Raw genomic sequence first — 14,337 nt, 5'->3', positions numbered from 1 at the left:
CTAACCGCATTCTAGGAAAGACTATTAACAAAACCACACAGCTTTCAGAGCTTAATAAAAATGATAAATTACAAAATTGTGAGACATACAATATAAGCTAAGGAAAAACTCTATATGGAGCATAACACTATGCATATGATCCACTGTGCTCTTTAATTTTCTGTAATGCTTTGTTCCATCTGTTTAATCCTATTGTCTTCCATGATTTGCGGAACATGTGCTTTTCTTCATTCAAAAAAACACGACAGCTAAAACAAAACATGGAATTTAAACTGGGAGAATACTCCAGCCATGGGTTACTCTTATACCATTTATTCTGAAAAGACCTTCCTTCTTCATTTTTAGGAAATGACAGCTCTGGTTGGCATGGTCCTTGGTTTACACAATTTTGGATAAATGCTTCATCATATTTTATGTTGAATTGCAAGACATGTGCTGGGTCATTTGGGTGTGGAAGGTCCATTAAAAATATGAATGGCTTCTCTCTGACTTGTTGCTCTGCATTTTCATCCATAGTGTTTATTTCTGACTGTTGTCCCTCTCCTTGCCTGTCTTCCTGTGTTGTTGACTGCATTTTTGTCTCCTCCTCTGATCTATCACTTTCCTTCTGTCCATCTGGGAGCAAGAAACAAACTAATCATTATTCTACACCTAAATTTAGTACATCTTAGCATAAGAAAAACACAACAGATGCCCTGTAATATTAAATATATTGTTCACTACCAAAGGTTACATGTTGATAATGTTAAGAACATTTTTTTTTGTTCGTACCTGCAGTACTCGTTCTGACCCAGTCGGTCAACAATCCACTACCTTTTGCTGCATCTATCAATTCTTTTCTTTTTTGTTTCTGCCGTCTTTCTTTACGTGGCATCTTTGAACTGAAAAAAGCAAAACATAATGAATTATGATAAGAACACTGTATTAACCACACTACCAATTATTTACCTTTGTGTTTAAACCAATATGTTTTTCAGTCCTTAGCACAACATAATATTAATTTCAGAGAAAACGAGGCCTCTGCTGTGGAGCTCAATATGTTTCACAATTATTCTATTAAAAATATAATAATAACCTCAATTAAATAAAATACAATTGTGATCAATACATTTTGAATTGAAACAATTTTTAAACAAAAGTTTTGCTTAAAATTTTTTTTTTAAATTAAAATCAGAGATTTATGTCTCAAAGTGAGAAAAATTATTTGTGAACAAACTTATTTGCTCATGTCATAAATCTTTTCTTGCTATTGTAAGTTTTTGTTTGTGATTCAAAGTTTTGCTTGCTTCTCACATGACGTCGTGGGCAGGGCCGAAAATTGCAACAAAAGAATTCTGATGTGTGCAAATAAAAGTTTGTTTTGCAAAGAACTTTTTAAGTTAACAAGACAAAATTTAGTTATTTAATTAAAAAAATTAAAATAAAACTTTTTGTTAAAAAAAAATAAATCATTATAATTCAAGCAGTTTTGCAAATTCTATTCCCCTTCAAGATGCATTAACCTAATGCCAGAATAAATGCAATTAATATACATTATGCAGCAAAGGAAATTAGATAATCGGACATATATTCATTATAGAGAGATGATCGGTTTTGGATCGTTGATGTGGCCCCATCAGCAATAATGAAGAATGACCGCTATCATTAGCGATACAGGGAAGAAGCTTTTTAGTTATCTTGCTTTGCTACCAAACTCGTTAGCTAACAGCTAGCTAATAGGACAACAACAACAGCCTAATGTCTGTATGATAAAATACTGAATCGATAGATAAGAACAGTTTTTCCTTACTTTTCCTTCCTTCCTCCTCCACGTTGAGCTCCGCAGTAAGCTACTGCGCAGTCTCACTGACTGAGCGGGAGGCAGCTGCGTCATGCGTCACGGACAAAAGGTCAAAGGTAACAAGGTGACCCGAAGGGCTTATTATGTTGTTTTTCTTTAAATAAAAACAACAACAACAACAAAAAATAATAATTTTAGTACATATCAGAGGAGGGCTTAGGAAATTAACTTTAAAAAAAAAAAAAAAAAATTGGACCAAAAGGGCACTTTAGGGCAAGGAGAAAAAAGGGCAGGTGCTCAAGCACCCCCAGCCCCCCCCTCTGCACGTGCCTGCTGTCTTCTAAGCTGTTCCGTTGCTCTCAACTCCGGTTTTACACGACAAAGGAAGAGCGGCATCTTGTGGTAAATTACAGAAATCCATTGAAAACGATCAGATACAAAAAAGGCAATAATCACTGTAAATGACTTTTCTAATATTTAGTGTCTCCTCATGTCATGTATTTGTTGACATGATAGTCGATGCTTTTATTTTGAAAGGGCTTGGAACGGTAAGGTGACTGACGCAAAACGGTAGAAGTAGCGCGGCCGTTGGGGCAGAGAAAGTTGACATGAACGAGTCGGAGTGAAGGGGAGATAGTTGGGGTGTGATTCAGGGTGACAATCGGTTGGTTGGCGCTTGGTTGATGAGGGAACAAGGTGAGTGTGTTGTCGTGTATATATGTTTATTTTTCCTGCGGAACGTGTATTTCTCTATCGGGTGTGACGGTTGTGTTTTGCCACTAGATGGTGCTGATTTACTATGGTCAACCGTCAACAGTTGAAATACGTTGCATTTTATTTCGTGACAGGGATTTTGGATTTTAATAAATACATCTATTGTAAAACATAATTTTAGCACAGAAGGTAAAGGATTTATATGTTAAGGTCAGAACAACACTGTTTGAGTACTAATGTTATTTTATTTGTATATTTTGTAGCTCTTACGGTGAGTTCACAATAAAAGGCTGTTCAATAAAGGACTGTGAATCATCAGTTTAAGAGACCATCTTATTCAACCGGGACGCTACAGTAAGAGCTTGACCCAAGCTGAGAAGAGCTTCACCCTGAGCTAAGAAGTTCAATCATTCTCAGCACCAAGGTCCCAGTGAAAGCCACATTAAGGTTCCAGCTTCACGGCTCCAAGTAAGGTCTTCTGGGATTTGATGGTCAACAGTATAGCCCTGTCCTCAGCATGGAAGCATCTGAAAAGGAAACAGAGTACACAGAGGACCTACCTGTCAACGAGGAAGAGGAGCCTCCATGCTCTGTTCGTCAAAAGAAGCCCACAGAAAAAATGCGAGCATATCAGGAGGAGGAGGCCCACAAAAAGGAAAAACGTCTAATCAAAGTTTATGATCAATGGAAAAGGCAAGTACGTATGGCACGAGAGCAATTAAAGGGAGACATAACAAACAGTCAAATTGCTTCACTCATGGACATCTTAGAAAAAGAAAGAGATGGTGTCATAAACTTATATACAGAAATAAGGGAAATCATTACTCCCTGTAGTGACACAAGGCGACTTATAGATGCATGCGAAGCAGTCACCAATGACATTATCAGAGTTGCATATGAAAGACTCTCTGGCATAGATGACTATGACAGTGGGAAAGTGAAGGCTCGTCTACGTGAACTTCTTAATCCAGACTATGCTCAATCCATTTACAGTTCTTCTATCACATACTTAAGTAAACGCTCAGACACCAGTAATTCAAACTCTGCAAGGTCAGTAGTAGCTGTAAAGAGAGCAGAGGCTGCAGCTGAGTTGGCAGCCAAGGAGGCAGAGTATGAAGTGTTATTAGAAGAAGAAAAACAAAGAGAAAGGATTCAACTTTTGGAGGAAAGACGGAGAAAGGAGCTAGAATCTCAAAAACGTGAGTTAGAGAGATTAAAAGCTGAAAAAGAGTTAAAGGCTGCTCGAGCTAGATTAATAACTTATGACCATGAGATAAAGAGTGAGAGCAGTGTTCATGTTGACAGTACCAGAGCAGCTCAGAAGGCTTCCATAGTTTCTGCTCCCATTCAAGTCCCTAAAAGCAACATTGTGTCCACCTCACCTCCACAAGCTGATGTTCTTTATTTAGCCCAAGCATTACAGGACAGTGTTACCATGAACAGACTGCCAATGCCCGAGCCTTCCACTTTCACAGGTGACCCAATAGAGTTCATCGAGTGGAAAGCTTCATTTGCTGCACTCATTGATAAAAGGAACATATCACCTGCAGACAAGCTGTACTACTTAAAGAAATATGTAGGGGGTTCAGCTCAACAAACACTTGATGGCATCTTCTACAGAAATGACAGTGATGCTTACCAGGATGCATGGGAACGCCTCAACCAAAGGTATGGACATCCATTTATTGTACAAAAAGCGTACAGAGAAAGACTGGCAAAATGGCCAAAGATACAAACAAATGACTCTGCAGGATTTAGAGCATTTGCTGACTTCATTCAAACATGTCATGAAGCTATGCCACACATAGAAGGTTTAAGCATTCTCAATGATTGTGAGAACCAAAAACTTGTTCAAAAATTACCTAACTGGGCAGCTGCAAGGTGGAATCGTCAGGCCACTCAGTACATGAAAGAAAATGGGAAGTTTCCAAGTTTAAGGCACTTTACTGAGTTCATGTCTTCTGAAGCTGAGATTGTGTGCAATCCCATCACGTCATTTCAGGCTCTCCACTCAACAGACGTCACCAAAACCACCAGTAAAGTTTACCAGAAAGAAAAAAGGCCCACCTCCAGTGTTCTCCATACGCAGGTGGTAACAGAAACGGAAAGCACAAAACAAAGGTCAAATATTAAACCACCATGCATGCTCTGTCAAGACAACGGACACAAGCTTCACAGTTGTCCTCAGTTCAAAGGCAAATCACTTGAGGAACGAAGAAAATACATAAAAGATAAAAGACTTTGTTACGGTTGTCTCAAACCCGGACACAGCGCAAAGGACTGTCGTTACCGACTTGCATGTGAAATGTGCAAGAAAAAACACCCTACCTGTCTGCACGATTTTAACTATGAGAGCAACAAATCACAGACAAACCAAATTCAAACGAATACAGAACAGGCTGCAACAACCCTGTCTCTCAATGCAGAAACCAATGAACAATGTGTAAGCACTTCTATGATTGTACCAGTATGGGTTTCTTCAGAGCAACAACCAGATGAAGAAAGGCTTGTTTATGCACTCTTGGACACCCAAAGTGATACAGTATTCATTAACCAAGACGTATCTAACAGTCTCAAAGCTAAGTCAACCCCAATAAGATTAAGACTCACCACAATGCTTGGTAAAAATGCAGTTGTGCCAAGCGAGCGTGTCTCAGGTCTCAAAGTGAGAGGCTACAACTCCTCAGAAATAATAGAACTCCCTCCTGCTTACACTAAAGACTGTATACCAGTCAACCGCTCTCACATTCCTTCCTGTGAAACGGCAAGGCAATGGGATCATCTAAAGGTAATAGTGAATGAGATTCCACCACAGCTAGAATGTGAAGTTGGGCTTTTAATTGGCTACAACTGTTCCAAGGCATTAGCACCAAGGCAGGTCATCTTAGGAGGAGAAGGTGAACCCTATGCTGTCTGCACAGCATTGGGCTGGAGTATTGTAGGCCCCACATCATCTCACAATGACTCTTTCAGCATGTCTACTGTGTGCCACAGAGTTACAGTCAAAGAACTCCCTTTAATGACTCCCACTGATGCACTCAAGATTCTCGAGTCTGACTTTAAGGATGATAGCAAGGATAACAAATCAGTGTCTCAAGATGATATTCTCTTTCTGAATACACTTAAGGAAGGAATTTATAAAAACAATGAAGGACATTATGAAATGCCACTTCCATTTAAGGAGAGACCTCTGTTACCAGACAATAAGCAAATCGCCACTGTGCGACTTCAAAGCCTCAAAAACAAACTGTCAAAAGACCAAAGGTACAAGGAGCAATATGTAAAGTTTATGGGCGAAGTCATAGAGAAGGGTGATGCAGAGGAAGTTCAAAACGAAGCAAAGGAAGGAGAAAGGTGGTATATTCCCCACCACGGAATATATCATCCCCAAAAACCAGACAAACTCAGAGTAGTCTTTGACGCCTCAGCAAAATATAAAGGTAACAGTCTCAATGATCACTTGCTGTCAGGCCCAGATTTGCTGAACAATCTAAATGGTGTTCTAATCAGATTCAGACGGCATCAAGTTGCATTATTATGTGACATTGAAAAAATGTTCCATCAATTTCATGTGTATGAAGCAGATAGAGACTATTTAAGATTTTTGTGGTGGAAAAATGGCAACCTGAATACTGAGCCTCAAGAGTTTCGAATGAAAGTCCATCTTTTCGGTGCCACATCCTCACCAGGATGTGCCAATTATGGATTAAAACATCTTGCAAAAGAAAACGAGACACAGTTTCCCCTTGCATCTCAGTTCATAATGAAAGATTTCTATGTCGACGATGGTGTAACGAGTACTGCAAGCGTCAAGGAAGCTATTCAGCTCGCCCAGGAGGCTCAAACACTTTGTGCTTCAGGTGGCCTCAGACTACACAAGTTTGTAAGTAATGACAAAACAGTGTTAGAAAGCATTCCATCATCTGAACGTGCCTCTCCACTGCAAGCATGTGACCTAGCATTTAATGACTCCAAACTTGAAAGAGCGCTAGGCATTCACTGGCACATTGACTCAGACACACTGAGGTTTCGCTTTCAATCCAATGACCAACCTGCTACAAGGCGTGGCATTCTATCTATGGTTGCATCTTTGTACGACCCATTGGGATTCATCTCCCCCTTTGTACTCACAGGCAAAAGAGTGCTTCAAGAGACATGCAAACAAGGCACAGGCTGGGATGATCCCCTTCCCAGTGAACTAAAGCCAGTATGGGATAACTGGAAAGATGACTTGAAGAACTTGGAGAAAATTACAATGTCACGCTGTTATGTTCCTAAAGACTTTGGCCAAATAGTAAAAACCGAGCTTCATCATTTTTCTGATGCAAGTTCATATGGTTATGGTCAGTGTTCGTATTTAAGATATGTAAACAAAGATGATAAGGTGTATTGTGCTTTAGTTACAGCAAAGACCAGAGTTGCTCCTATTAAGGTAACAACAATACCAAGACTTGAACTAACAGCCGCTGTTGTTTCCATTATTGTAAGCAACATGTTAAAGGATGAGCTTGGGTTGACACAGATTGATGAGTATTTCTGGACGGACTCTAAGGTAGTTTTAGGCTACATTAATAATGAAGCGCGCCGTTTTCACACATTTGTCTCCAATCGAGTTCAAAAAATAAGGCTCAACAGCACCCCTCAGCAGTGGAGATACATTTCCTCTGAGCAAAATCCAGCAGATATTGCCTCCAGAGGTTCAAGCGCAGGTGAACTCATCTCATCAGACTGGTTCAAAGGGCCACAGTTTCTGTGGGACAAAGAAATCCCTCCAGCTGCAAAGATCAACATGGACTTACCACTTGGAGATCCAGAAGTTAAAAGGGCACATGCGCTGAACACTTTCAAAACAGAGAAGAAAGGTTTGGCAGACAAGTTAACAAAGTTTTCTTCTTGGTACAAATCCACTCAAGCTGTTGCTCGACTGATTCGCTGTGCCAAGAGAGATAAAACAACAGGTCACAGCACAGCACAAGAAAGACGAAACGCTGAATGTGTTATTCTAAAAGATGTTCAAGCAAATGAATATCCAGAGGAGATAAAGATGCTTAAACATGGAAAGGCACTTCCTCACAAAAGCAAGCTGTTTCAGATGGACACTTTTCTTGATAGTGATGGACTCCTTAAGGTGGGAGGAAGGCTAAAGGATGCTTCTTTCTCTTCCTCACTGAAACATCCAGTATTAGTTCCAAAGGGTCACCATGTCACTCAGCTATTAATTGCTCATTTCCACAGTAAGGTGCAACACCAAGGGAAAGGAATGACAATCAATGAGATCAGGTCAAATGGAATTTGGATTCCTGGCATCAACAGAGCTGTAACAAAATTTATACACCAATGTGTAAAGTGTCGCAGACTCAGAAGAGGAACAGAGGAACAAAGAATGTCTGATCTACCAAAGGTGCGCTTAGAGCCATTGCCACCATTCACATTTTGTGGAATGGACTGTTTTGGTCCCTTTCTAACCAAACAAGCTCGAAAGGTGCACAAGCGTTATGGACTTCTTTTCACTTGTCTTTGTTGCAGAGCAGTGCACATAGAAATGTTAGATGATATGACTACAGACGCATTTATCAATGCGCTCCGTTGTTTTATAGCCATAAGAGGAGCAGTCAGCGAGATAAAGTGTGATCAAGGAAGCAACTTTGTCGGAGCTAAAAATGAGCTGCAGGAAGCTTTACAACAAGTGGACACTAACCGCATTATCACATTTCTGGCTGAGAAGCAGTGTGACTTCAACATGCACACGCCTCATTCAAGCCATACAGGAGGTGTGTGGGAAAGGCAAATCAGGACGGTTCGAAACATACTGCGCTCGACGGCTTCACTTTCGTCAGGCAGGATGGATGACTCATCTTTAAGGACATTCTTTTATGAGGCAATGTCGATCGTGAACAGCAGACCTCTTACAGTGGATAACCTCAGTGATCCAAACAGCCCAGAGCCATTGACCCCAAATCATCTGCTCACCATGAAATCAAAGGCAGCCCTGCCCCCTCCAGGTAACTTCATCAAGGAAGACATTTATGCACGGAAAAGATGGCGGCAAGTGCAGTACCTATCAGAGCAGTTTTGGTCACGTTGGAAAAGGGAGTATCTATCTAACATCGCAACAAGGCAGAAATGGCATACTCCGAAGAGAAATCTGAAGGTTGGAGATGTTGTCATGGAGAAGATGGATGATTTACCTCGCAATGAATGGAGATTAGCACGCGTAATGGACGTAGTAACAGATAAAGATGGACTTGTAAGAAAAGTAAAGATTCGTTTTGGAGAACGGAAGATGGAGAATGGACAGAGTTCCCGTAAACTTTCTATAGTGGAACGCCCAGTGCAGAAACTGATTCTATTATTAGAAACTGTTTAACTATAGTCTTAAGTTTAAGTTGCATTCTTTCTTATGTCTCGTGTTTTCATAGAGGTTAAAGGTTACAGGTCATTTTTTCTGAAGGAAATCATTATCGCTCTATTTGTTTAGTTAAGCTCTAATGATTTGGTGGGAGTGTAAATGACTTTTCTAATATTTAGTGTCTCCTCATGTCATGTATTTGTTGACATGATAGTCGATGCTTTTATTTTGAAAGGGCTTGGAACGGTAAGGTGACTGACGCAAAACGGTAGAAGTAGCGCGGCCGTTGGGGCAGAGAAAGTTGACATGAACGAGTCGGAGTGAAGGGGAGATAGTTGGGGTGTGATTCAGGGTGACAATCGGTTGGTTGGCGCTTGGTTGATGAGGGAACAAGGTGAGTGTGTTGTCGTGTATATATGTTTATTTTTCCTGCGGAACGTGTATTTCTCTATCGGGTGTGACGGTTGTGTTTTGCCACTAGATGGTGCTGATTTACTATGGTCAACCGTCAACAGTTGAAATACGTTGCATTTTATTTCGTGACAGGGATTTTGGATTTTAATAAATACATCTATTGTAAAACATAATTTTAGCACAGAAGGTAAAGGATTTATATGTTAAGGTCAGAACAACACTGTTTGAGTACTAATGTTATTTTATTTGTATATTTTGTAGCTCTTACGGTGAGTTCACAATAAAAGGCTGTTCAATAAAGGAATGTGAATCATCAGTTTAAGAGACCATCTTATTCAACCGGGACGCTACAATCACAGGTAGAAAAGTACAGAACCCCTCGGAGTACATGGTGATTTTTTTCTTTTGCGTTACCTCGCAAAAGTATACTTTTAAATTCCCCCGCAATAATGTCTTTACAATGCGGGGTCTTGAATACTGAAAGTCTTTCTGCTTCAATATAAGGGTTTTGTAAGACTTTACATGCATGTTAATGTCTCGTTTGTGAGATATCTGAAGTTTTATATTTTTCTTTAGGATACAGAATTAGAGACAAAATTCTTGTGATCAATAAGCTTTCAGTCACTACACTGAGACAGAAAGTACTTATAAGAAGGAAAGAAAGAAAAAACTGCGTCCACCTCTTTGGACTATTTTTGACGGGATAATATTGCCACACAAGGCGCGCCTGTAAACCACGTGACATGACAAGTTAAACTCCGCCCTTCATTGAAGACTCGGACACACCGTTCTCCTGGAAAAGGAAAGACTGCATCGAGAGAACAATGGGAGTTGACGTCGAGACTCTTAGACCCGGAGACGGTAAATATTATTGATTTCGATTTGTTTTCCGGATATCATGTGATTTTCAGTTGGCGCTGCACTGGAATAAAATTTGGGCTTGTATTTGCAGGAAATACTTTTCCGAAGAAGGGGAGCATGGTCGCCGTGCATTACGTCGGTGAGCTTTGTTTCGTTTCTCGCTCCTCAAAAGATGAAAACAAAACGACCATTCACTTTGAATATGATAAACGGTCATGTCAAATGGGAATCATACCACCAAACGGAAATATTCTCTGAGTATAAGCAGAGAAACTGAGGCTAATAACAAGCTAATGGTCCAGCTAGCTTAGCTTAGCATAGCACATAGCCTGGAAACACGGGGGCAGATGGCCCGACTCCCGTCTGAAAATGATATAAAATTATGAAAATTCTCCGACATTCAGAACTTGCTTCCTGGTCATTACAAAACGGCAATTAATTCGAGCACTAAAACGAAGCCTAGAAAGAGCATCTTTCAAACCAATCTTTTCCTCTTGCATGTGCTAAGTATGCTAACCATTCACTGACAGCACCTTCATGTTTAGTGCAGGCGTGTCGATGTCGTCAGACGTCGAACTGACTGCTAAAAATTTTCCATCGTTTTAGCTTAGTTTTATTTAAATATTGGACAGCAAATTGTAGTATTTTTTTCTTCTTTTAACAGGCACGCTAACAAACGGGAAGAAATTTGACTCCTCCAGGGACCGAGGAGAGCCCTTCACGTTTAAACTGGGAGCTGGTGAAGTTATCCGCGGCTGGGATGAAGGTGTAGCTCAGGTACGAAGAATTAGAAATGCTGAAAAAATATTGATATATATCAGAATGAGTATAAAAGCTTGATTAGCCTGTGATGTAGTGGTCTTTCTGTATTCAATTCAACAGCAAGCAATGATTACACTGTAAAACATTGTGCAATGATTACACTGTAAAACATTGTGCAATGATTACACTGTAAAACATTGTGCAAACACCACAACATTGAAAGGCTGAGAGACGTTTCAAAGATGTTTCAAAAGGCTTTCATGTTTTATATAAATAAGTTTCCCTAAACAATGGTTGAGCTTTTCACTGTCATGAAACTCATTTTTCACCCATTTCTATTGGTTAATTCCTCTATTCAGCTGAAAAGCCAATGTAAAGATGTCAAAGGAAATATCTCCATCTTGGATTTTATTAGTGTATAGGAAACTGAGACTTTTGGCACCAAAATAAGATATGTGTATTGCAAAATTACTCTGATCTCTTTATTTCATAGTAATTAACTTTAATATAAATTGTGATTACCGTATTTTCCGCACTATAAGGCTCACCTTAAAACCTTCGATTTTCTCAAAAGTCGACAGTGCGCCTTATAATCCAGTGCGCCTTATATATGGACCAATATTGAGCCACAACAGGTCTTGCAACTACAGTAAACAGCCGCCGACTTCATTTTCCCCCGTAGAAGAAGAAGCGCGCGGTGCACGCTGGGCTTTGTGTAAAGACCCCAAAATGGCTCCTATTAGGAGACACACTTGCGACACAGAGTTTAAGCTCAAGGCAATCAGTCACGCAGTGGAACACGGGAATAGAGCAGCAGCGAGAATTTAACATGAACGAATCAATGGTGCGGAAGTGGATATATATTGTGATTGCACTAACGTTTGATTTACTGTAACAGTATCAGATTGTTTTTTTACATGTTTATTGAACCAAGGAAACGTTCCCCTCCACTATATGTTATACCTTGCTGTTGTTAAAAGATAAACTGTGTCACGAAAATACCACGTCACTTACTTTACCTCGGGGAAAATAATAAAACAGCTGTTTATTCATTTTGGGAATGAACGGAGTTTTCAGAACGCTGGTTTGTAATCTATTAATAAAGTTTGACTGACCTATCTGACTATTTTGTTGACATTCCCTTTAGCGCAGTTCCATCTAATGGATGCATAACGTAACCCCAGCCTCTACTGTAGAGTCTATTCTATGTGCCTTATATATGAAAAAAGTTTTAAAATATTCCATTCATTGAAGGTGCGCCTTATAGTGCGGAAAATACGGTATATTAAAAATGTCAATTTTTGATGTAATTGAGATTTCAAGCTAGATGGTAGTCTTACCTCTGTTTTTGTTACCTATTAAATAATCAAGAAAAAAAAAATTAATGTAAGCTTGAGATGGAGCCAGGATGCACTTAATGGTTAGTGTGCAAACAAATATGTTTTCGATTGACTAATTCTTTAGCTTAACATATTAGGGATATTCTTACTAAAGATTTTACACCATCTCTCTTTCCACTACCTCCACAGATGAGCCTTGGTCAGTTGGCCAAGCTGACCTGCACTCCGGATTACGCTTATGGAAGCAAGGGTTATCCACCCATCATCCCTGCAAACTCTACCCTCATCTTTGAGGTTGAGCTCCTGAAATGCTGAGTTTTTACACTGAAAGCTATTCCAGAGTATTGTGTTTTTTGGGGGTTTTTTTCTTTTCTGTCCACATTTTTCACTTTTGGTGAAATGGTAAGTGAATCGTACTTGTATAAAGCTTTGTTAGAAATATGGAATCAGAAGCCTATTCTCACACAATAACCACCATGCTAATGACAACTGTGCTATATTGGTGCTAATCTAATTCTCAGGCCCATGAACTTGAAGTGAACATTGGATCAATCTGGCTTCATTATTTATTTATTTTTCTCCTTAAAGCCAAATGATATTGACATTCCCTATTTTTCAAAGTAAATATAGCAGGCCAGAAGTAACAGAAATGGTGCAGTACTGAAACTTGGACCATGCTCATGTTTGTTTTTGTGTATCTTCCTTGTTAAAAACACACACTGGGAATGTAACACGGTTATCTTGCACAGTTTAGACAATAGGATTTTATCAGCTTAATATTATGATGTTTCATATTTGATCTTAAAGCCTAACAAATATATACTGGTCCTTCGATATCGATTTATTCATCAATGTGCTTGAAACAACCGATAAACAGAATTTGACTGGTTTTCGAAAGACTCAATATTTATACTTTCTAATTCATTCATTCACCTGAAATCAAATTAACTAGAAGCACATGGGTGAGAAAGTGCAAATGACACAAAATACAATCTTCTCACAAAAGCTGTGGGGTTTTTTTCACGTGATTTTTTTTTCTGTGCTTTAAAAAGTAGTATGGTGTTAAACTGACCTTAACACCTTTAGTAAAGTGTGGTTTTCTTTTTTTTCCCCTTGCAGTAGACTGTGACTTTATTTTGCACATTAAAGCAATGAATCAATAAGGATTAACTCTCACTAAGAGCTTGTGATTAAAGTGGTTGCCTTTTGTGTTGTTTTTTTTCCAGTTTAACAAGTATTCACATGGTTTTTAAACGTTTCAAGTCTGCTTTGACCCAAAGTGTTCTTGTGTTAAGCCACAGTGAAAACACTTTTTATTTTTTATTTTGCAATGCTCTTTTCCTTTTCAGTGTAACCCATTAAGTCTGATTAAAACCAGAAAACTGTATAATGCTTTCTTGTCATGTATTTAATCAAATAACCAAAGTGAAGTATGCTTAATTATTCAAAGTTTAAAAAGTTTCTAAGGAAACCCAACAGATTGCATCAAGTCATTGACTTGCAGCATTCACTCATGGACAAGCACATTGTTACAGTCACTTGCGTCGTTGAATTTACATCTTATCCCTCATAGCGAGTATGCGTGTAGTGACAGTGTAGAGGAAAAACTCCCTTTTAACTGGAAGGAACCTCCAGCAGAACCTGGCTCAGTACGAGCAATCATCTGCTAATGTGAACAGGGGGTTGTGGCTCACGGTTTCTTTTATTTTTGAAAAACTAAAATTTGGGTTTCCTGAATGAATACTTGAAATATGTTACACTAGATTGTACTCAATCTTGATTAACAGTTTAATTAAATTATATAGTGGAAAAAGTTTTTGTAACTGTATTCCAGACATTTTACCACTGTACTCTAAATAGTCCTGATAGCTTATTAAAGTGTAGTTGAAGGCAAGTGGTATTTGATGTCAATAGTTAAGTTTTTCTTCAATTGTTCTGAACATTTATGTCAGTCAGCAGAATCAGCTCCTCAGGAGGACAGGATAGAGGGTATGTATTGTGGTATTTTGGAGTTTAGATTTTGTTTTAATCACCATCGTTTGAGGAAGTTAGTTAGCAGTTAGTAAGTATATCATTGTCATGATAAATATGAGAATTCTGGCTACTTGTATGTCAAA

At 39.0% G+C, this 14,337-nt stretch overlaps 1 protein-coding gene across 1 annotated transcript; it reads left to right on the top strand.

The window, feature by feature from the left end:
- Nucleotides 1-9,992: 9,992 nt before the first annotated feature.
- Nucleotides 9,993-13,612, top strand: LOC102236571 (12 kDa FK506-binding protein-like). The gene is made up of 4 exons (XM_014469111.2): nucleotides 9,993-10,118; nucleotides 10,210-10,257; nucleotides 10,783-10,895; nucleotides 12,410-13,612. The coding sequence occupies exons 1-4, from the start codon at nucleotides 10,082-10,084 to the stop codon at nucleotides 12,533-12,535; spliced, it is 324 nt and encodes a 107-aa protein (XP_014324597.1). The 5' UTR covers nucleotides 9,993-10,081; the 3' UTR covers nucleotides 12,536-13,612.
- Nucleotides 13,613-14,337: the final 725 nt, after the last annotated feature.

This window comes from Xiphophorus maculatus, chromosome 6, assembly GCF_002775205.1.
Source record: "Xiphophorus maculatus strain JP 163 A chromosome 6, X_maculatus-5.0-male, whole genome shotgun sequence".
Classification (NCBI taxonomy): domain Eukaryota; kingdom Metazoa; phylum Chordata; class Actinopteri; order Cyprinodontiformes; family Poeciliidae; genus Xiphophorus; species Xiphophorus maculatus.
Note: the sequence above shows the minus strand (reverse complement) of the source record. Positions and strands in the feature narration are given on the sequence as shown.